Source organism: Ambystoma mexicanum, chromosome 6p (genome assembly GCF_040938575.1).
Source record: "Ambystoma mexicanum isolate Mex_15411 chromosome 6p, UKY_AmexF1_1, whole genome shotgun sequence".
NCBI classification, from domain to species: Eukaryota; Metazoa; Chordata; class Amphibia; order Caudata; family Ambystomatidae; genus Ambystoma; species Ambystoma mexicanum.
This window is the reverse complement of record NC_090935.1, coordinates 291,990,037-292,014,115: the sequence shown is the minus strand read 5'-3', so window position 1 is coordinate 292,014,115 and position 24,079 is coordinate 291,990,037. Positions and strand designations below refer to the sequence as shown.

The 24,079-nt window shown below is 44.0% G+C and overlaps 2 protein-coding genes across 5 annotated transcripts in view; one reads left to right on the top strand and one right to left on the bottom strand.

The window, feature by feature from the left end:
• Positions 1-19,503, bottom strand: part of WDR7 (WD repeat domain 7) — a 2,460,073-nt gene extending 2,440,570 nt beyond the window's left edge. For 2 of the 4 annotated variants that reach the window (XM_069627029.1, XM_069627030.1), the window contains exon 1: positions 19,263-19,503. The gene's annotated coding sequence lies outside the window, so the exon portion shown is untranslated. The remainder of the gene's footprint in view (positions 1-19,262) is intronic. The other 2 variants (XM_069627031.1, XM_069627032.1) reach the window with 1 other exon arrangement.
• Positions 19,504-20,001: 498 nt separating this feature from the next.
• Positions 20,002-24,079, top strand: part of TXNL1 (thioredoxin like 1) — a 226,981-nt gene continuing 222,903 nt past the window's right edge. Inside the window, exon 1 of the mRNA XM_069627028.1 lies at positions 20,002-20,302. Coding sequence (XP_069483129.1) covers positions 20,205-20,302 — 98 coding nt within the window. The 5' untranslated portion in view covers positions 20,002-20,204. The remainder of the gene's footprint in view (positions 20,303-24,079) is intronic.

Below are 24,079 nucleotides of genomic sequence, written 5' to 3'. Positions count from 1 at the left end.
CACAGGATGTTAGGCACATAGAAGGTTCAACACTCTTTGAAGACAACATGTAGTAGTTTTGTCCAGATCAGTTACTACCATATAAGCAGATAATACTGTGTCTGTAGGACGTTCCCCGTGGGAATAGGGGTCCTTGTCCACTGAAGGGGAGACACCTCCAGGGAGGTGCTGCTTTCCAAAGCTCCTGGAGAGGGTTTTACTTAACAGGCTCATGTCCCTAGCCTCAAAGGGGGCAAGAGGGGCTCCTGTGGCGGGTCAGTAGAAGGACACAGGCTCTTGCTAGACTTTTTTTTAATGTATGTTTGTTAAAGAAAAAAGGTAAACGCCTATCTTTCCCTATTTCTAGGCGGTATTCAGTCATCCGTGAATGTGATTCTCTGTTGCTTTCTTTACTGTGACTATAACAAGTCTGATTAAGTCTTAGAGGAGTTTCCCTCCAACTCTTTGTCACTCTGGATTATGCTCTCAATATCTTTACTGGTACGAGAAGGAATGGTTTCATAACAATTCCCCTTTTCTTCTCTGCTCTACTGTATCTTCGTTATCTCGACTGTGATGAGTAGGAGTACTCCAATAACAACCTTCTTTTCCCCCTGTTATTCTCCAGGGTATTTCTTGGTTATCTTGACTTGTTTGAATCAGAATATCATCATGATTCTCATGAACTCCTCTTACTGAGGGATTCCCATTACATTAACTGGCCAGAGTGTGAATGTTCACAATATGGTTTTAATTCACTTCTATTCTTATCAATATATTTTTATTATATTGGCTGGGGCGAGTATGAATGTCTCTATAATGATTTACCATCTCCTCCCTGGGTCTCCCGCTTTACCCATTACCTGCTTGTCGCAGGGATAATGTCACCAGGCTTCACTTTCGTTCGAGTTTCTCCTTCACTCCTCGCAGCCTTTTTCTCTTGCGTCCCCTCCCTATTGGTCTCCTTCTTTCTGACAGGTCCTCGGTATCTACGTGCCTTGTATGCTTTGCGGTCTCATTGGCCTAGCGGTATCCCCGGGCTCTCTGGAGTTCCCAGGTGCCTCTTCCCCTACCCCTCTCCCCTCCCCTTCCCTTGAAGAGGTGACTTAACCGTGTGCCTTCCCAGGCTTAGCTTCTGCTTTCCTGTTCGCTCGCGTGGCTTTGTGAAGCCTTTTGTTTTTGATTTTCATCTCAGTAGAATAAAGTCCATGCCTTGAAGGAATATTTTCAATTTCAGTTTCACAACACCGCATTTTGGTTCTATTTGCGAGAGTCCTTGTGGAGCATGGTTGAAGAGGTGAATGTAGGGGAGTCTTCATGGAGTTCCTCATAGGAATGGGAGGTCTTGTGCTCACAGGGCAGAGTCTCTTCCAGCGAGGTCCCGCTTGCCCCTACCCCTAGGGAGGGTATTGTGGAGGTGGGCTCACTACTTCCCTAGTTTCATAGGCAGGGGGGGGGGCTTGGGAAGAAGGAACGAGTCCTGCGGTTCGTCACCCTCACACTCCTCATATGGAAGAAGGGACAAAGTCTCCAGATTCATCACAAAATACAGACTGGTTGGAAGAGAAATGGAGAGTCACGGCTAGCTAAATAAAAGGAAAGCAAAATGCCAACCCCAACCCCAACCATTTGAGAGGCGATATATCTGAGACGTGATGGAACAGTAACTACTTTGAGAACACAGCATGGCAGAACAGTGGCAAGGTTTGGAACTTTTAAATGGAAGCAACACCTTATCGATGAACAGGAAATCATGCCAAATTAACTGAAGAAAGGGCAGAAAAGTAGGACAAATACTTTTAATTCCTCCAAGAGATTTAACCAATGGGTGATGATGAATGACACACCCAAACTCAGTCACATTCACCATCAATCACCTCGAAGCCTCCAACTCCAAGTTTAACACGATTTTGTCAATTGAGCAAAGCATGCATCAAACAGGGGTGGGTTAAAATCCAAAGATCGAGTGATTGGGCGATAAGTGTCCCAGGCATCTGGGATAAATAAAAAGAATTCTCATTGCGAGGAAATCACAGGGGGAGCAGATGTGTAAAAGGGTTGGCACAACGTGCTCTTCCCAAGCTTCCTAAACACCAATACAGCATCTTACAATCTAACACAGGTAAACCAAGCCTTCTTGAATTGCCATTGACTCTCCTTTTAGGCAGCTTAGGCCAAGGATGAACACTGCCAAAGGTGCTAGTCTATGCAAGAAAAAACATGCAAGACAGCCACTGTGATAGAAACAACACTAATCCTCCAAAAGTACTGAAATATGGCACCTACAATAACACTTTGTTTCAAGTACCATCAAATGTGTATGGGAATGAAAAATGGTTAAAACATTATTAGAGAACTGTTGAATGGGAGCAGGTTCAAGAGCTAGGTTGGGGCATAAGGCATACATTGTCTTGGCTGAACTTTGGTGAAGTTAGAGTCTGATGATTGTAAAAATGTATCTCTGAAGATCATTTTAGAGGTTAGTTTACCCCTCTGGCCACTCGCTCCTGCACCTCAGTTTCCCATCCCCTGCACCCCCAATAACATCTTATTGACAACACAAATTAAATCCCGATTCTCTGGTTCCCTATCGAGCAGAGGCCAGATCTTCTCAACTAGCCCACTCCACTGAACAGGTCTTCCTTGATTTAAACTCTGCTCTTGACTACAACTAGCCTCTTTGAACACCACTACCCAGCTTGCACGCCCATGCTAACTTTATACCTCACCTCTATAATTTGACAACTCATGACAGCCATGAGACCTCAGCTATCCTGCTGATAAGAGTCCTCGGGGTTCATAATTGAAGGGAGCTGGGAGCTATTTAGCTCCTGCTTGTAGCCTAAAAGAGCCTGGTTAACTTGACACCAACAGCTACATTTTTCTCACCAGGCCAACTAATGCGAAACAAACACACCTTTGTGAATTTAACTGTGCATTTGGGATAATCAAAGAAACATTAGGACATCTTTATGACATTTAAAAGCATAATGGGGTAATAAATAATGGATAATAGGATATGTTTGCGAAAATACATTTTATTTTATTTATTTGGGCGTTTGTAAGGCGCTTTATACAACAGAATTAGGTTTCAAAGCGCCACAAGGCTAAATGGGAAGGGAGCAGGGGAAAGAATAACAATGGCATAAAACAGTAATATACTGTAATATACAGTGGCGTTCCTACTAGGTATTGTCACATTCGCTGTGCAAGTACATTGAGGAGAAGTGCAAGGGAAGGGGATGGAAGGGAGAATAGAGGAGTGGGCAAGTGCTGGAGGAAAGCTCAGGAGGAAAGTTCTAAGTGGTGCCAAGGAGGAGCACCTCAGGCTAAGTGCTGCAACAGTCAAATCTCAGGGTGGAATGTGGAGCCAAAAGCAGGGGCACGCAGTGCAGTTGGAGGGGGGGGGGGGTCGGGGGTGTTGGTATTGACTGGGAGGAAGGGCCTGGGATCCTGTGAGATTCGAGAGTATCAGGCCACCGGTCACAGCGGCGGTGGGGTGATTATGCTATGTACTAGCTCCTTGTTCTGTAGTGGTAGCTCCTGGTCAGCGGTTAATGCTGGACATCTAGGAACTGCTTTCATCTCCCACTTATCCAATGTTAATTTCATCTCTGGTCCTGCTCCCCCCCCTTCTCTTCGCGCTTCCTACTAGGAGTTGTTTTCTGCTCTCTACTGCCGTGAAAGCTGCCAATTCCAACTAATTAACTACCTTATCTCATCTCTCCACTCGCAAACTTTGCCAGATCCTGCCTGCCACGCTAACCCCCACCAACACCATGAACCCTCTCCTTCTCTTTGTCAGTTGACACCTACAACCTCTACTAGGAGATTTTTAAGATCTAAGACACTCTAAAGGCCTGTCTTCCACTCCCTCCTCCATCTTCCTTCTCCTCACCATGCTTCATCCTCTCCTGACTTAATCTTCCTCATGACTCCAACCAAGGTACAACCCATCCTCTGAGGAGCAAATCAATACGGTGTTCCTCAAGATCCTTTTGCAAGGTTTGAAATTCCTGGGAGGTATTTAGCTCCTGCTTGAAGAGTGCAAATGCCTGGTTGGCTTAGCTACTTCTGATGTCAGGGCTGACAGGTACCATACAGCAAACCTATCTCACATTAACTATAGGTTTGAGAATTTGTATAATTTAATATTAAGGCCTCCCTAGTTAACAAGACCATCCATTGGATCAGGCATGTGCAAGGTTGCATGTCTGTTATATGGGAGGACATTATTTGGTAGGAACAAGTGCAAAATGGGACTAGGCAGGGTTGATTATATACAAATCTTTGTAAAAAGTAACTGGTTGACAGGCTACCATCAATAGAATGTAGAACGTATCGCCCATGTGGGACTAGTACTGTACTTCGATTACATATAGGCACGAGAAGGAACAGAGCCAGAATCCTTACACACCAGGCTTTGGCAGGGGATGATCGTGGTATATAACTCGAAGGATTAGAAGACATAGATAAACTTCAAATTGCATCAGATATTACAATCCCCAATGTGAGACAGGCATGTTATCAAGAGAGATGACACAGACAACAGATGTACAGTTTCAAACAAAACGTTCTTAATAATCAGGATGGTGTAACGTCCAACTTGCCCTATGCTATGGTGGGATTTTCCATACCTTAAGAAACTAAGGAAGGTTTGTGTTTGCAAGTCCACAATAAGAATCGGTCTCAAAACCTATGCTTGCCGTCACAACTATAACTAAATATGGTAGGGTTATCTTCTCAGCATTCAAAAGTAAGGGTTAAGCTACTTGCAGCTTGAGTTCCGTATCTCAGGTTCAATACAGTTCCAATATAGGCTCACTTCAATAGAGTTTAGTTAAGTTCAGAAATGACCTTCTTCAAGTTAGAGTGCATCACAATTCACACCAAACACCAAACAAAGGTCCTGGGCTTCCCTTCCCCAAGTTCAAATGTAGCATAGTTCACACAAAACGGAGGTCAGCGACTCCCTTCCCAAAAATAACATTCTTTGGCTGTTTGACTCTCAGGGTTCCCTTCCCCAAGACTTTAAGTGCACATTCACATTGCTTCATCTGTTCATAGTTCACAAGAAAACACTGGGCCCACCTTCAGGTTTACTTCACCAGTTTTTTCACACTTCTTTGCAGCTTGTTCACCATTCAGGGTTTCCTGGTCTATGAGCAGTTATCAGACCACATGGTTCCCCCCCCATGACAGGTCACGTAACCTGTAACCCTATACTTTGTCTGGCTGGATTCTTGATGTTGGCAACTTTCAGATTAGGAGACTTTCTGGTCTTGGCGTAGTTGTCAGACCGCATGGTCCACCCATCAAAGGTTGTGCAACCCTTAATCTCCCCAAAGCTGCTGTATCCCTTCATAGGTTCTTCTGCCTTGGATTTTCACTTTCCACACTTTTATTCCTTGTAAGACTTTTATACCAGTTCTTGACTTGTCATATACATGACTCTTTCTCACGTTTGTAGTTAAAACTGACATTCTTTATTATTATTCTTCTTTGCACTGGTGTTGCTCAAAAACACTCTTCAGTTTCATCATATGTCTTTAATTCAGTTCATATTGCGTTTTACTAACAGCGTGCTGCTCGATATGTCCATTTGACTTAAAGCGTTCATTCACCACATCATAGTTTTGTCAAATATTGCTTTTCTTTCAGTTCGATATTCAATAAATGCAGCGCTTACTTGTATTTGTGGACCATCACTTATATTCGGTCCTCTGAGTGCTCCGGTCTCCGAGTCTTGTAGATGGCCAATAAAAATTAACATGGTATTGAACTTTACCTGGACCATAATAAGGTCCCCCCGCCCCGTGCAAGAGCACTTTATATAGAATATAGATTACACTGCAGGGGGCAACATTTACAAAAAAATGCTATGGTTCCAATACAATAATGTGTCAGGCCTGTGGGAGGGGTGAAGAATCCATTGTTCATTTCATTAACTTTTGCTCCGAAAATAAAATGTTGAGAAAAGTGCATCTATACCAGCTTTTTAGATTGTATAGAAAAATAACAGTAAACGAAGCTCTAACCCCTTTGTAAAAAGTCAGAAGCCAAACGTTGTTCATTATGTAGCAAAGTACATCCATAGAGCGTGGGCAAGGAGATGCAAGCTGATAAAGCAACTTCCAGACCACCCAGACGTGACGCCGATGATCTGGTACCACATAGCAAAGAGTTATGCTGCATATTTGACTTTGTGTACAGTTTGTATTCTAGTTAGGTTTACCGTCTGCACTTTAAAGAAGTCCTTTTGCCGCTATTAAAGTATTTTATATTATGAAGATGGCTGGTGTAACTAAACTAGGATTTTAAACTGGAAAGTGTCCTTGACCTGTGTAGGCTTGTTACATTGCTGATGAAGATAAAATAGAAGGTTGGACCCCGAATTTGCACTTTGAAGAAAAATTGTTGTAAAATTAGCATTTTTCTGTCAAAGCTCAGAATAATGTTTTGTTTCCATTTCCCCTTCTTTTCCAGTTGATAAATTAAAAGGGAGTTTGAAATACCAGGTTATATAATGGTTTTCTTTTAATTCGTTTTTATACTTTTAATTCATTTGTTACTTTGCATTTATGTGTTTAACTTGTGGCATTTGCCGATAAAGTTTATTGAAGATGAGGATTCAGAAACACAAAGAAATGTTTTAAATCATATACAATGGACATCATGTTATACAGTGTGCATCCAATGCGAATTTGAAAATTGCCATGTATTAGCTCATCATTCTCCAGTGGTTGCGCCTGCTTACTGGGTGATGCACATAACAAGAAGCTGCTTTTAGTGCCTGCTCATCAAATACTTACTTCAATCTCTGCTTTGCACTGTAATTAAAGATCTAGTAACCCTCATGTGCGCCCATTTAGCCTCCATTATTACTGGGCCTTTCCCTGGCTGCTCCTTTCCCTGGCTGATGCAAGGCAATTTCTGTATAACCCATCATAAATCTAACGCACTGCCAACCCACATAACCCCATACGAGCTGCCTACCTCTCTTTTCCTCACACTACTCAAAGGTTCTCGAATGTGTAGAATTCAATCAGATAATCTAGTTGGAGGTCAACAGACTCTACAACTCTCACTGAAACGTCTACAACGTTTTCACTAATACTCATAACGCTCCTCAATTATCATCCTTCTAGCTCTCTCTGCATGGTTTGACACTTGATCCCACTCTCCATTCCATACCCTCTCTGGCCTTTGCACCAGAGATTCTACTGTTAGTTGCATCACCACCGACTCTTCCGACTGTTCGTTCTCTATTTCTTGGAACAAAAACACGCATCTCTAATTCTACGCCTGTCCCAGTGGATTCCCACAAAAACTGCTGCTTGATCCTCTACAGATCCTCTTTGTAAACTCATCTGCTCCAGTGGTTTTTCCTAACACCCCAGATGATGATATTGATATTAAGATATTCTGCTTCTCTTGCATCACCCATTGACAATCCATACAAATGTCTAATTGTCTTGCTGCTAGCTGCACTTCATCTCTCACGTTGACTGCCTCGAGACTGAAGTTACTTACCACCCTGCCTCTAACACCCCATCCCTCTTCTTCCTCTTTACCAGAGACCTCCTCACACCTGCCCCATTGGCCGACAACCTTGGGGTCCTCTTTAACAGCACACCTGAATTTCACTACTTTTTTAGCTTCACCACTACTGCCGCAAAGCTCCACCACTACTGCCGCAAGACTGAACTTGCATCCAGTCTTGAACTGCTTTTGTAAAAAGGTAGAATACTTTTTGTCTACACTGACAGAAGAAAGCATGACAATAACGTGGGTGCCCTCCACATACTTAAACATTTTCAGATTGCAGAACCTGATGGAGTGGATCAATGGGCAAAGAGGCACATTAAAGGGCCATGTCAATAGATCTGACCCGTGAAGAGCCTTACAAGTAGAAATGACAATCACCAACTGAAAGTTTGGTAAAATAAAGACGTACCGCTGATCGGTGTGGCAAAGTCAGTGGTCCAACTCCATTTCAAGGCCCAGAAGTGGGCTCTTCTGCTTACAAAAGATGGACAAGCAGGGCGATCTACATACAGCTGTGAACTACCAGAAGAAGGGAAAGGGCGAGAGCTGCAGAGACCTCCCCGATCCCTATGGCTTTTGCCAGATATTAGCAATGTAGTATCCGTAGACTGTGCAATGGGGCCACTACCCGCCCCCTAATGGATTTATGCAAGTTCAGGGAAGCACAGTCCAACGTGGAAGCACCATTGGCTTTGACAATGGAGGCAGACCCAGAACCCCTATTGTTTATTTGCATCTAGAGCTGGTAAGGGCTGAGGAAGCCAAGCTCCAGCTTTAACCTGAGGACGTTGCCCTTTGCGGTACCCCTGAAAGATAGAAAGTAGCATTGCTGTGAGTGCATAAAGAGGAGAAAGCTGACTCTCACTGCAAGAAAGGACTGTCAGAAGGTCAGGGACTGTCACATGCAGTTCATACGTTCTGGCCTACCCGAGATGCATTGAAGAGCTGGAAGCTAAAAGCAGTGTCAGGGGAGACACACCCACAAAAACTGAGGTAACTTGGGGAGCCATGTTCCAGCTTTCCAGAAGGTATGCGTATGGACGTTGAAGGAGCAGAACTGCACCTGGCTTGAATATTGCCACTAGACGACAAACCTGCAGAGAGGGATTGGGGAGGGGTTATGATTAATGTTCAGTATAGCAAATGGATAAGCCCAGAACAAAGAAAGATCCTGTTAGGGAGAATTCTCATAAAATTGCCAATTCCTCCCACCTTAGAGCCGCCAGTTCTTTTGCTAAAACCTTGGGACTTTGAACTGTTTTCCAGAGAAAGTAAAGTGAAATTGACTTTACTAGTCTTTTTAAATTCCTAGAACCGGCACACCCTATCTTACAATAGAGTACTGGGGGGGCGGGTTACTTAGTATCCCCTATGTCTAGATACAATTGTAGCCGTCAAATGCTACTCTCTCAGCATGGCTGGTGGCAGAGGTTCTCCAAGGAACTACCATGATTCTTCCTGACCGCGAGCACCGGTAGCGTTAAATCGCAGGAGCCATGTTTTCAAGATGGTGCCTGGGCCCCCTTTGTTTAAACAGGTCCCGGTCTTCTTTTTTCACCATTTCATTTTGGAAAGGTCTTTCTAGAGTTTGTATCTGCGCGTCAAACCAGGTTTGGTCCTTTTGTTCCATCGCCTTTGGCAGGCTTCAGGACTGAAGACCGCCTCTGGCGCCTGAGTGTCTGGGGTGGGCAGGAAGTAAGGGAGGTGCCCGAAACTCCCTGTGCTTAGTCTCCTAGAGACCCAAAAGCACTATGGTGTGATTGGCTGGCTGACTGTCCGGCAAGGACAGCCACCCTGCTAGGTGAGTGGCAGCTAGGCTGGAATGAAAGGGAGGAAACTGGATTAAAGCCAAGTCTCTTGGCTTGGAAGGCAGAGTCGACCACTGGAACGAAAGAACCAAAGACGAGCTTGAAGAGGACAGCTGCTGCAACTCCTGGACCGTTGGTTTGCCCGGTGAAGCCCTGCTGCAGGTCTGAATCACCAAATTCATCTCGACAGAGAAGCCCCCACAAGGACGACTTCTCCCTTTGAGTTGTTTGGACCAATCAACTCGAACCGTAAGCCACCTGCATACTCACCTCAGAGCTGGTTGACTTTCCTCAGAGTGCTGCAGGGAGGGAGACACCAGTTTGTGTGCTTGACTACAGTTACTGGAATCAAAGACTTGCAAGCTGTCAGCTTTTTTACCAGTCCCAGTGCAGTGCAGGAGTCCCCCGACATCCTACCTCATGTCCCCACGACTGAGGCCCAGGCAAAGCGAGATCTGCAGGAAATGCCAGGAACAGGGTTCATCAGCTGCAACTTTTTCTTAAATTGTAAAGATACTGTAAAATCCGAAAGAGTACTTAGCTCTCACGGCGAAAGTGCTTGAAACTTTCCCATCTCACAGGCCTAATCAGCTTGTGACCCAGCATATAATTCTTCTTCCTACAAACTACTCCTAAGAACTTGTGCTGAGACTTTTCCTATCCAAAACTTTAGCCCATCGACTTTAGCCTAACCTACTGAATCGAATTGACTTTTCTAGTGAACTCTAAATATTTGCACTGTCTATGAATAACTTGTAACCTTTCATGTTCTAAATAAGCTATGCTTTTTTGCTCATACTTCAAAGTATTCTGAATGCCATTTTGCTCCGCCTTCAAAGTAGTATGAATGCGTCAGAAACAAAGTGTATAGTACTGCAGTATATTTGTGTATGATATTGAACTGCCGCCTTCTAGTGAATGTTTTATAACTGACTGTTGAATAAATTAATAAGTGTTTAACCAAGAAACCTTGAGTGTAAGTGTTTATTTTAACACCTGTGATTGTAGACCTCTGTGTAACATTACAGCTCACATTCCCTCTTGAGATAAGCCTGGCTGCTCAGCTCCGCTACCAAAAAATGTGTAGTACAGACTTATACCAAAGGTTGGTTTTGCTTACACCTTTAGTCTTAGTTGTGTGTAGTGGTCCCCAAGGGTACTGCATACAAACTCTGCCTAACAGATCCCTATGACCCAATACCAGCCCGTTAGCTAATACTGCATGCAGAACTAACCATAGGGGAGGACCAACACCATCCTCGCGAACCATCCACCTAAAATAGTTCAGCACCACCAATATCACTGATTCAGTTATTTGGCCTGGTGTAATGTTGACTTGGTATAAAGGCATGAGTTTTGATCTATTATTCATCTTCCCAAAATGTTACCTGGATAAGGAATGTTAAGATAATTGTCCACGTTTTCTGCACTCAGGTTATCATCAAACTGTCTGCCAGAATGGGGGTCTCTTGGTGAAAGTCAGGTTAAGGACGAACTTTTACAGAGGGGATCCCGAAATGCAGTTGAGGGATTGGGCCGGAATGTCATTCGCTGTTGTACTGAAACCTTCTCACATCACCCTGATCTAATTCCCCCATACAAAGAGTGTTGGGGCGCGGGGGTAAAGGGGCAGAGTAAATGTCAATTTCCAACACTGCACATCCAAAAGGGTATTCAAATATCACACGATCGGGATGACCCCTGATCCGTAGCGTGTACGAAGAAGACGCACAACACCATTGAGCTTACCAGGTTTCAGCATCTCTCCCCACCCCCAAATGTCAAATGCACACTCCAGCTCTCTTCCCCATGGATGCAAGCAAACATAACAATGTTATGTGGTCTTTCACAACCGAGGGGAGGGGGCGGATTTGTGCACCTGCTTTTTGTCAGGCAGAGAAGCCTTTTCTGGTTTATGGGGGATGGGTGCGCATGTAAATGAGCGAGTGAATGGTGAAAGGGATGGTTGAATGAGTGAGTGTGCGTGCGTGCACACTTATGTGTAATGCTGGATCAAGGAGATTATTCTGGCGGGTAGACGGTGGGGTGTTTGGTGGAAGAGACAAGTCTGGAAAAAAGGGGATAAAGTAAGCATGATATGGCATTTTGGTGCAGCCAGTCTAGTCATTTATTACTGTGGCATGAATTATTTTACAGGGCATCTATAACAAAGTAGGCATTGCGTGGCTAGGCTAGCCTATCTAGCCATTTCTTTCTGTGGCTTGACATTTTTTAATATCATTACTGGCATTATGCACAAGGCAAATGTGAATATCTTCATATATGGGAATATTGGCATATTTTGGTGCAGCCAGATGGAAATGTATGGGCACAGCCAGCGTGAAAAGGCTTTTTATACTGCCATATAATGGTATAATTAACTGAAATGTATGGTTTGTATCTTTTGTGGAAGATGGATTAGTGGGACACTGTACTTCTGCTTGGTCCCCTGGTGATCTCTTTTGCTTAAAGGGTGATGTCTGAGTGGATACCTAGGCTTTAGCTATACAAATTATCAAAGCAACTAGATGTGTTTGTTATCTTTACATCCGATCACTTTGTCATTCTCACTGGCATATTGCACTTTAAAATGAACCATTTGATACATACTTGGGTCTCACGCCAGAAAACCCTTGGAGTACAACAGAGGGGTCAGAGCCTCCAAGTTTGCCCCACCCACTTTCTGAATTGGCACCTTCCATCACCAGTTAGCCCCTGTACCTCAACCCCAAATGTAGATTTTGTTGCGCCCACACAGTCGGATTTAGCAATCGGATGACGGAAAAAGGGCAAGCAGTCCCTGCAGTGTCCTGATCTGCCACCTTCCCAATCTCCTCACATCAACCACAACACAGACGCCCTAATCCCTGCTTCTAATTTGTCTTCCGGACCCGTCTAGCAAAAAATATGCAGAACCCTAATTAGCATGATATGGATTGGAATGATAAGAAGCGTCATCACAGTAACTAACATTACAAGCAGTGACATCAGTCTTAAATACTCTAGCACACCAAAAAGACATTGAAAGAAGTTATGCAACAACTCAATAGTCTAGTAAACCATGAGGGTTTTTCTTCATAGCAAACACTGCAAACTAATGTCGGCATATCAGGCACAGTGAGATTAAATGATTTGCCCAGGATCACACATTTCGTTAAAAAAGAAATCAGAATTTGTACCCAAGCTGTGATTAAAGCACTTTGCTACATCTTTTCTCAGTCATAGGTCAGATAGAGGTTTGGCTTTCCAAAAACGAAATAATTCGTTTTTCCATCAATGCCTTGAAGTACACAAATTACACAAGAAACCAATCTGACATTATATACATTGTTACAGAAATAGGTCAATCAAATTGACATGTATAGCTTTACTTTTGCCACCATGAATGACGATTGCAGTAGCAGGCTGCAGAGGAACGTGGACTTAAAAACAATATTATTTGGTTTTAAAAAAGGTATTCACAGTGAAAGAATTCAATATACGGTAATCTGCTTGAGCCATTATTTATATAGCATGCGGCGATATACTTCCCTTCAATTTATTGTCACCCACCAATCGCACCATTTAAGGGACCACAGTGCTTACCCAGGCACCCCTTTGTCTGGGTCATCAACCTCTAAATCGGTTTATTGAAATGAAGTTGGCACAAAGCTGAACCTGTGGGTGCTGGAGGAGCAGTGGGAAAAGTGTTGTGCTTGCCTGGACTTTTAACTGTCACATGAAAAATGTGAGCTGGGAACACTTTAGACAGCTGATCCTGCTTCAGAGGAGAAAAGTGAGAGTTTATTTCTGTCGCGAGCTGGATGTGTAAAAGACACAGCACATGAAAGTGTGACACTCCTGCAAAATGCAGGATGGTTGGCCACCGTACAGACACACCCAGCCCTGTTCTCCGACCTTGGGTTTAATCTGGGCTTGTTTAGCAGCCAACTTGATATAAGGTGAACATGGCAAACGTACACAAAGGGGATTTTCAACCATGTGAATCTTTTTGGCCCATTTCAATACAACCTTAACTAAGTGGCTGCATTTTAATAGTTTCCGTGTTCATGTACCTATTGCAGCTGTGACAGCATATAGATGGGCAGCTAGGGAAAGCACCTGCCCACCTCACATCACAAATATGCTCACCTTTTACTCCTTTCCACCCTGCTTCCTTTTTCTCCAATACAGCATTCTTTTTGCCATTCTTATTTTTTCTTACTAGCATATTCCTCTCTATTACTCCACTCTTTCCTGCTCCTTTTGAACACTGTCGTCCTCTGTTCTTGCTTTATTCCCTTAACCCTCCCACCTTTTTCCTTCCTCCATTGTTGCCAAAGTTTCTTTTAATAAAGATCCCACTCTCTTCCTCATTTTGCTGCTATTCACAGACTCACCTGCCGTCCTTCACTCAATTGTTCCCTCCCTCGCTTACCCATGGCACACCATTTTCCTTCACATTGCTACTCCTCCACTCCCTAATCCTCACTCACTTGCCTCCCTTTTGTACTGCCCTCCCTCACTCTTCTTTTCTTCCCGACACTTTAATGTTAATGAGTCTTATACTCATATGTACTTATTTATTATTACATTTGTTACATGCCCAGACCCCGGGTATCAAGGCGTATTTACATTGGCAGTGGAATATGCATAGTTACATTTACATAGTTATTCAGAGGCATTGGTGAGAAAAGAAAATGGATATAGTTGCAAAGAGTGAGAGGTGCGAGAAGGTTCCAGAGCTAAGGCTGAATAGGGCGGGGAAAATATATGTCCATATTCAGACTAGAATTTATTAAAGAGCCAGGTTTTTAAGCTTTTTTTGAATTTGGGAAAATAATCTTCCTTTTTGATATGATTGGGGAGTGAGTTCCAGTGTTTGGGGGCGAGGACTTGGAAGCTGCTTCCTCCTGCTCTGGCATATTTAAAGCAGCGGATTTCCAGGAGTTAGTCGTTATTGGATCTTAGTACCCGGGTGGGTTTCATATTCTTAATGGCGTTGTTAAGGTAGATGGGTGCTTTGCTGGCAAGGCATTTGTGAGTAACACATAGTATTTTGAATAATATTCTTGCTTTGATAGGCAGCCAATGTGCTTCGTTCCTAATGTTAGTGATGTGATCAGCTTTATTTATGCCTAAGGCAGCACGAAGTGCTTTTTTTGGATAAGTTCGAGTTTGATAAGGTTGTTGTTTGAAGTTCCTAACAGTATCGCGTTGCAATAATCCAACTTCGAAATTATTAGTGCTCTTGCTAGCGTGATGCAGTTAGTGGGTGTAAGAAATTGGCGGCTTAATGTGATAAGTTTAGATGTGTATGATGTGGATGAGGAGAGTGCCGAGATATGTTTAGTCATAGAGAGGTTGGCATCTAGATGGACTCCTACTGATTTGACATGTTTGAGGATTGGGATCATAGAGCCATCTATGTTGATTGCTGAATAGTCTGCATGGAGAGAGGCTATTTTAGAGGCAGAGCCCACAATGAGAATTTCAGTCTTCTCATCATTAAGACAGACTGTTCAGGACCATCCGATTTTGAATAACATAATAGACTCTGTTAATTATTAGAGTATCTTGGTCATAGATCCCGTAATGGGGATGAGGATCTGGGTGCCATCTGGGGACCACGCCGGTGGTGATAGTGCGCGGTACAAATGTCCTTTAACATTAACATTAACATCTGCAAAGTTTGTGTAGATGACACCCATTTCATCTAGTGCTGCAAAAAGGAGTTTGGTGTAGGCGTTGTACAAGGTTGCTGAGAGGCAGGAGCCTTGAGGTACTCTTATAGGTACTGCTATAGGACCTACGGCTACTTTACCTATGGAAACTCTAGAGGTACGTTCAGAGAAGAATGATTTAACCCAGAGGGTGGCATTGTTTGAGAAGTTAAAATCATTGGTTAGAGAGATACAGAGTTTGTCATGGTCAACGAGATCAAACGCGGCTGATAGGTCTAATAAGAGTAGCATACATAGCTTTCCTGAATTCCTAATGGTATCCATTTGAGATTTCAAGTCTAGGAGTGCCGTTTCTGTACTATGATTATGTCTGAAGCCTGATTGGCGAGCTCCTAGGAGTTGGTGCTGTTCGATGTGTGTGTGAATTTGTGAGTAGGCTATTTTGTCAATAATCTTGAGTAGAAATGGGACGGTGGTTATTGGGCGATAGTTAGTGGGAATAGTGGGGCCCATTTTGTTTTTTTGATCAGGGGTGTGACCCAGGCTTCTTTGATGCTGGCTGGGACTAGTTGGGTACTGAAGGAGGCGTTGATGAAGTTGGTGATGATGGGGGGTGAGAGAGGTGGCGCACTCTTTGACTAGGTGAGCTGGGAAGTTGTCACCCTTACAGTTAAGACGCTTTCAGCTTGGAAATGGTAGAGCTCACTTGTTCTTGAGTTACTGGTGTGAAGTTGAACAAAGGTATAGTAGAGTCGTAAGGTGCTCGAGGTGTGGTGGGTTCATTATTTTTGCTGGTGATTATTTCTCTCTTAGTGATTATTTTCTTTTGCGACAATTGGATTTTGGAGGATAGGGCATCTTGAATGGTAGTGCACCATTCTTTAGTGATGTTAGTTGGACTAGGTGGTGGAATAGGTTCTCCAGTTCTCTTAGGATAGAGAACAGTTCTTTGGAGTCTGAGGCTGCGTTGCAGATACGGAGATTAAAAGCATTTGCTTTATGTGATATGATAGCTGTTTTGTATGCTTTATTGGCTATGTGGAAGGCATTTGCAGTGTTTGTGGAGAGGTATTTTTGTATGCATGTTCGAGGGCACGCTTGGTTCTTCCGAGCGTTACTAATTCATCTTTAAACCAGAAGGAAGATTTTTTTAGTTGGGCGGCGTGTTTTGGTTATGATGGGTGTTACTGAGTCTATTGCTTCTGTGAGGCAATTGTGATAGGTCTTCGCTAAAGTATTTGGGTTATTATCGGTGATCACTGAAGTTGTGAGGGTTCTGCTTAAAATGGGGTTTAAATTGTCAGGAGTGAGTTTGCGCTTGTTCCTGGTTTCGTATGTGTCTATGACTGTGGTTGTAGGAGTAAGGATCTCCTTACAATTGAGCGTAAAGTTTATGCTATAATGCTCTGACCAGACTACTGGTGTGATGGTGTTAATGGTTATGTCGGTGTTGAGTGATAGTATCCAGTCCAATAGTCTCCCTTTATATGTGTGGGTGAGTTGACCAATTGGTTGAAAGGCATGTCTTTGAGGGCTGCATCGAGGGCTCTGGCTTTATGGTCTAACGGGTCGTTGAAGCCTCGGTTCAGGTCTCCAAGGATGACACATTTAGTCTTGGGTTTGATAAAGGGTGCTAGTAAGAGTGGTATGTCCATTTCTGGTTGCGTATTAGAGCTAGGCGACAGGCAACTACTAAGTTGATAGTGGTTTTACGGTTAAGAGTGAATTTGGCTAATAGGATTTCATATCCTTTGGGGTTTTCGATAAGACAAGATCTTAGCTGCAAGTTTGACTTGGCTATAATGGCTACACCGCCACCGATAGAGTTGGTTCTGTCTGTTCTAAGAATAGTGTAGTCAGGTGGGATGGCGATGGTGAGCAATGGTCCGGAGGCTTGGTGAAGCCAGGATTCTGTGACTATGAGTAGGTCTAAATCCTGGTCAATGATACGATCATGAATTTCGCTAGTATGAGCGCCTAGCGAATAGGCATTGATGAGTGTACTTTGATGAGGGTAGTGGAATCAAATTTGCATTCAGTGGTAATGGTCGGCTTTTGTCCATTAGTGGTCACACCTTGGTTTTTTGTGGTGGTGTCTTTATTTATAATGAATTTCTGGTTGCGAGTGTTAGGGTTGGTGCGGGTCCTGAGTTGTTGGAGCCCGATAGTGCCCTTAGTGGGGCGGGAGTTGGTTTGTGATGGAGTGTAGGAGTTGAGGATGATCGGCTGTATAGTACTCTGTGTACGATTTCTCAATCAATAGAGTCTGGTGGTTCCTAGCGCAGAGAGCGATGGCCAGAAAGCGGTCTTATCTTGTGGGTGAGATGGCTCTGACTTGGGTGTGGCAGGTTCTATCTTATTGGGACAATTGGTAGCATTACTGAGCTGAATGGGCTAGAAGGGGACTGTGGTAGGGAGGAATGGGGTAGAGCAGGGTATGGGGTGGTGGCGGGGGCACCCTAGTTTGGAAAGTCTGTTGAGGTATGGGAAGAATGTGCCTCCTGTGCATAGCAAGTTATTAGGCAAGATGCAGTATGGGAACATGTTAAGGATAAGGCACTGTAATATCATTAGCATCATCATTGGGGATACACTGTAGTGTGTAGCGCCAATGAGCGTGGTTGGGCTTATAACGTTAACACTAAGCCCCTAGCAGTTGGGGCCCTCAAATAGGAATAGCGATGGGTCTGTGCAGATAGGACTCTACGGGTATAATACAGTGCTAGATAACATTACAGTTAGACATCCGGTCAATAATCATATGATAATCCGATTTGCATATTTGGATTAGGCAAACAAATTGTTGTAGGCTAAGCAGCAAAAGGTTATAACAAAACATATCCAGTAAGCAATGTATTCAGGTAGTGGTACGTTACAAAATGGGGAATTGCAACATGAGTATAATAAACATCAATAGTCATCGATCATAACAATACAGGTGGTCCCTTGACGCTCTGGCGGATCTGCAATGGAAGGGGGAGAGGGAGGGTTTGTTAGTCGGATTGAGAGGGAAAAGAGCAAGAGAGCTTTTATGTGCTGTTGGAAGCTTCAGTTCAGAGAAACTGGTCACCGAGTGTAGACGAGTATTCAGTTCGTAGCCGTTATGTGGTGTTGATGTACGATTGTGTGTGGTTTGATTCCATGTTGGCTGTTGTGAATTACGTGTGGCTTGTGGTGCAGTAGAGGTATGGCTGTGTTTAGTTCAGAGTTGAGGTTGAGCATGCAGAATGGTGTTTTTTTGTATGGTTAGGAGCAGCACATTTCCATCCCCCAGCAAACCATCCAAGTGGGACAAATATCCTAACCCCCCCCTCCCCCCCAACAACAAGACAGGTGCAGCACCTTTCCTGCCCCCAATAATCCATCTACGTGTGATACATTTTCTGACCCCAACAATCCATCCAAGTGTGTACACTTACCACCCCCAGCAAATCATCTAAGTGTGACAAATTTCCTAACCCCCAACAACAAGATAGGTGCAGCACATTTCCCTTCCCCATTAATCCATCTAAGTGCAGCACATGTCCGATCCCTAATAATCAAAGTGCGACACATTTCCTACCCCGAACAATGCATCTAAGTGCAGCAAATTTCCAATCCCCAATAATCCATCTAAGTGCGATACATTTCCTACCCCCTAATAATCCATCTCTGGGTGCAGAACGAAAATGTAAAAAGGTGGGTGGGGGGTGGACGGGGCGGGAAAAAGTGATCTGTGATCACTGCGCAGAGACATTTTCGAATTCGACATTTTCGTATTCAGATCGAGAAACTATACTGGTGCAATACTTTATGAATTAAACAAACACGGGCATTGGAAAGATATGCCTTTCAGTTCAAATAGCAGCCAAAAACAGAGCAATGACTATTGGCTACTGCCCGTTTCTTGGCACTTTAGGGATTCCAGCAGCGGCTATATCTTAAAATACGGTTGCATCGAGTGTCTCAGCAGTCTACCCATACAGAATCAGTACCTCGACAGTATCCTCTATTTCTCTAGTCTACACACGCGTATCAGTAGTTGCCCATGTACTTCAAAGCCCATCTTTCGAAAGCCTGTTTGTAGCATAACTCGGTAGACGGCCCGTGCCGGTTTCTTATCAGTGCCAGTTTCTAGTCCGAGGGGGAGTCCTGCAGTAGTAACGTCTCTGCAGTCACTGCCAGTGCCTTGCTTAGCCATGCCTGTCTTATGAGCGCCTGTGACAGCAGATATGACTGTTTCATTGTAGTGGTTCGCGCTGTAAAATTAGCTTCTCTGCAATACCTGGCAGTGGCTCCCCTGCAGCAGACCACCTCTGGCGCCCGCTCTGTCCGCCGCTAATGCAGTCTGTGATCTTTCTGCCTCTCTCCCTCCTCCGGTTCTTCCTCTCACTCGCCTTCTGTCAGCTGACAGTGCCTTAGCAACCGTCGACTTACGGCAGCTGTCGCACCAACAGACACAGTGTGGATGGCACAAGATAACGAATCTCGAGGAAGCAGTGGCACAAGCAAGGACAATCATCAGTGCGCTTCAATGGATAATGAAACCGAAGACAGACAAATATCTCAAAATTAATAATTTATGATTAAAAAGGTGCGCAAAATGAGACAGTTACCAATGACTGTATATGAACTAACGTACTAGTACTGATGGCGCTATGTCGTGCTTAAAATCAATAAAAACATTTGAAAATAAAGAACTCTCGTTCCCTTCATAGGTTTTGTAAAATGTTGATTTTTATTGAAATATTTTGAAAGTATAATTGATAGAAATAGCTGCAATAATGAATGAAAAAAATTACATTGCATAACAACGAAGTAAAATGCAATGTAGCAGTTCATTTGAGAAGTCTTTTTAAAGTGGAAATCGCTTATTTAAAAAATTGATACATGCAACAGAACAAGCGACGAGACCACAAACGGGGCAGACGCTAGTCTCCCTCTGCAATGCTCTCTGATGTACACGTAGTCCCTTTTCTATTGCGGAATGAGAGATGATAAACATTCGCGCAACGTAATGACGTCCTTTACACGGGTGTCCACTCATGGTGCTGGCTGGGTGCACGCGGTGCCTGTCGAGTGCCGTGGTCCCACCCCCTCACAGCTTCACCCTCCCCTATTGCTTTGACCCGGCGTGACTCGGCACTCGGTGTGCAGCTGCAGGAGCCGTTAACCGGGCAACGCAGTTTGTACCCGTACAACAGAAGCAGCCGCGGAGAGCGCTGTCATGGTGGGGGTGAAGGCGATTGGCACGGACGCCGAGTTCCAAAGTGAGCTGAGTGGCGCTGGGGCCCGGCTCTCTGTGGTGAAGTTTACTATGAGAGGGTGAGAAACGTCATGGACACCAATCAGCTTCTCTGTCCGCACGGCCCTGCCCCATTCACAATGTCTAACTTCTTATTGCCCCTATCTTGCACAACATCCCGCTTCTCCCTTCACCCGTGCCCCGCTCCAATCCACGCCCCCTGTCACAAAACTGTTCTGTCACACAGGTTGATGAGGCTTTGCTATTACCTTAACCCATTCGTAAGTCACTACTCCCATCGGCAAATGCCTCATTCCGCTTAGGAGATGCTTAATCATTTTTTGCCTTTGCATTCCTAGATGTTTAATGGGATATTCATCACTACCAGCCCTATAACGAAGAGGAAAACGTGGATTGGTCAATTATCTGATTAGAATAGGACATGTTGGCAGTGTTTTTATTTATGTGTCTTATATCGTTTAGTGCTTGTAGATTGCATTTCAAATCAACGAATTTCTACTACAATAAATGTCTGGTATTTATAGAACTTCACGCTAGACCCCTCTAACTCTGCATCTAGATTGCTGCAATCCTATCTTCTATTACCAATTCGACTGGTGCTCAAATTATCAACCATGAAAGGATGAATTCGGTCTGAGTGACCCCAGACAGGATTTGGGCTTGAATACATGCCAACATTTTCCATTCTGGAAACACTAGTCTAATCCTGGTTTTAACCGTGCATTCTGGAACCTTTAGCCTTGGGATTCACCATTTTGAAACCAAGACTACAAATCCCAGAATGCAAATTAAAACCAGGACTAAGTAAGTGTCTCCTGTGTGGAAGGTTCCATCTGGTACGGTCCCCAGGGAAAAAGATGTCAGGTAGGTGAAATTGTTTCCCTGCACCATTACAATCCCCCACACACGTTTATGGATACATCAGCAAAACAAACGTGATGGCTGTAAGGTTTTGCATTAATCAAAACCGCTGGCATTGCTCTGGGCAACTCTCCAGACTATTGTTTTTTAGCCTGCTATCCCTTTACAGAAGGGGAAAGGGAAAGATCATATGCAAATCTGGCTTGGCCGCACCCCAACAGGGTCGACAATCCGAACTGCTGGCTCACAGAGCACTGTCAGTGATTAAGATGAATTCAAAACCTCCCACCCATCACATGTTTTACTTTAGGAGGGGGTGGGGGGCATGTCCAGATATTGGGCCCTTGTCCTCTGTCTTATAGGAAACCAAGCTTCACTTCATTGCTGAGGCTCGACAAGACCGAAACATGTCCTGTGGTTCCATGCATTGGGGGTGTGGCCTACCAGAGGGTCTGGTCTGTTCCTATTGGTGGCAGTTCCAATACCGATTTGCATATGGCTGGTCCACTTCTCCAATAGAGCCTACACGCTAAAACTGGTGTGGAAGGATCCCAGTTCAAAACCTTCCATCCATTACATTTTTTAAATGATGTATTCTGTATGAATTCATACAATTGGCGATTGGCTTTTTGTGGTCGAGTTTGCTTTTAGGACTGTTGATTTGTACATTCAGAGTTGCCAGAATTTGTTTTTGTCAGATCGGTTGAAATGGTTTTGTTTTTCCAATTTGCCTGTAATTTTGTTATATTTTTTTTTTTTGTGTTGCTCCCGCATATTATTCTGCATACCAACTTGCTGCCATTTGTTTTGCAGGTGCTAATTGGTCTAGGGCCTCAGTGATCATGTTTTCTTTTTCCTGCGGAGTCTGGAATCATTCTGTTTGGTTTGCTTGATTTCATTAGCTCTGTTAGGGTTTCTGGGCATTATGCTGTTGGGATGTTGACAGTGAATGGAATCAAGTGGTGCTCAATCCATAACATTGGTACCGGCAGGGCAGGGTGGTGGTAGAGAGTCCACCTCTGCAGAAATTGTGTCTAAGTAGGGCTGGGCGATATATCAAGTTTTGGAGATATCGATATATAATTACAGGATGAGATATCATTAACATCAAGATATATCCATTATTGCGTATACTATTATTTGTATTTACACTTTGAGAATACACACAGCTGTGTAAATATCCAACAGGAAGAGGAACCCTGTATTTGCACTATTATGATCAGCGTCTGTTTGTGACATCTCTCATGTAGTTGGCGGCTTAGAACTATATTGAGATGGATGTTATATTCTGGTTCCCTGTTCTTGGGTATTTCGTGTGAGTGCTGCTCTGATTGGAATGTTAGCCTAGAATGTTGATGTACGATGTGACTGGTACATTCTATTGGAGTCAGTTAGGGCCTGTATTGCTTGAGATGTGGACCGGTGGATGTCTTCCTGCCTACCTTTTTGTACTTGTGTCTTCAACCTTATGGACTTACCTGTTCCCTGTACGAGACTTTTTAAAGCTTTTAACCCACGTCACGGTCTGGTGACTCTGCTTGAGCCCAGAATTGCCATCTCAACACTGGCGACCAGGATATAGGATTCGTTTCAAGGGGTCTTCTACACGTCCGTACGGAGGTAAAGGAAATCAGTGTGCTTGAAGAATATTTTTGGAGCTGACAGAGGTGAGGAGAACTACAGCTTTGCGAGCGCTGCTGCAAGAAAGCGTTAAGAGATGGGACGCTGACGGCTGCATTAAGTATCCTACCCAGGTCGGCAGAGTCGCAGGCAGACATCCACCAGGTCCAGAAGGTGCCCCCAGCTCAAGGATCCTCTCTTTTGAAAAGAAAGTGTCCCTCAACTGGCAATCACAGGCATGTCTGTTTTGGGTAGTGGTGCCGACTGCTTCACGAGTAGGGGTGTCAAGGTATTAGTTTTATGACGTTACGATAACCTTCTTGCCAAATGACGGTATATCATGGTTATCGTGGTATAGCAGGTGGAGTTAACTAATCTTAACAAATATTTTCTAAAAGGTCATAAATTGACAGATTTATCATCACAAACAAAACCAGGCACCCAGGGCCAGAATTGGGCTTTTCAACATACTTTCCACTGAAATGCCTTGCTTCCACCAAACACAAACACACGTGTGGAGAGGAGGAGGGGGGGGAGCCCTGCTGCAACTGGCAAAGCAAAATGAATAGCTTTTCTTAAGTGGTCATTTAGGCTTTATGCTCCCCCACTGGCTACTGGTGAAGATGAACATGTTGCCATCTTGATAACCTGCATGCCACCGATCAATGGAGGCTGATGGTAGTATACGCTTGTGCGCATACACACACAGACACACACACACACAGACGCACTCTCTTTACATTACAGCCTTTAGTTTACTTGCGGGCCAAAAGGTGTTCAGTAATCACGGACATGTTACCCTTTGGTATGGCAGCAGGGAATACCCACAGAGATGAGTGAATTTCGCAGTGTGACTTATTATATGTAAATTCAATGATAGAACCAGGGAAATCCCCCATTGCCATATGTTTAGAGAACATTATCCATTATAAATATATAAACCCCAAAGCCGCCAACCCAAAGTAAACCCTTTTCCTTATTGGCACTGTATCTATTCTTCCTATTGCTAACATATTGATTTTGTGTCAGGCACGTGTGGTTTATGGAATGGCATTAAAAACTGCTCCAACTGAAACTACTTGGCAGACGGCACATCCAACAGTGCAAGACCAAGACTGCGCAGCACTTGCTTACTGCAGCCTTTCCAAATCAGATTGAAAAGCACACTTTATGGTATGAACGGTATAACGGTATAAACAATGTGACGGCTATTATTGTTCAATTAAGTGGTTCGCGGTATCTTTAACGGTATACCGTTATACCGTTGCATCCCTATTCACTAGTGGGGGGTTTGGCGACTGAAGAACAGCGCAGCTAATCCTCAAGATCATGGAGTGAGATGGGATTCATTCTCC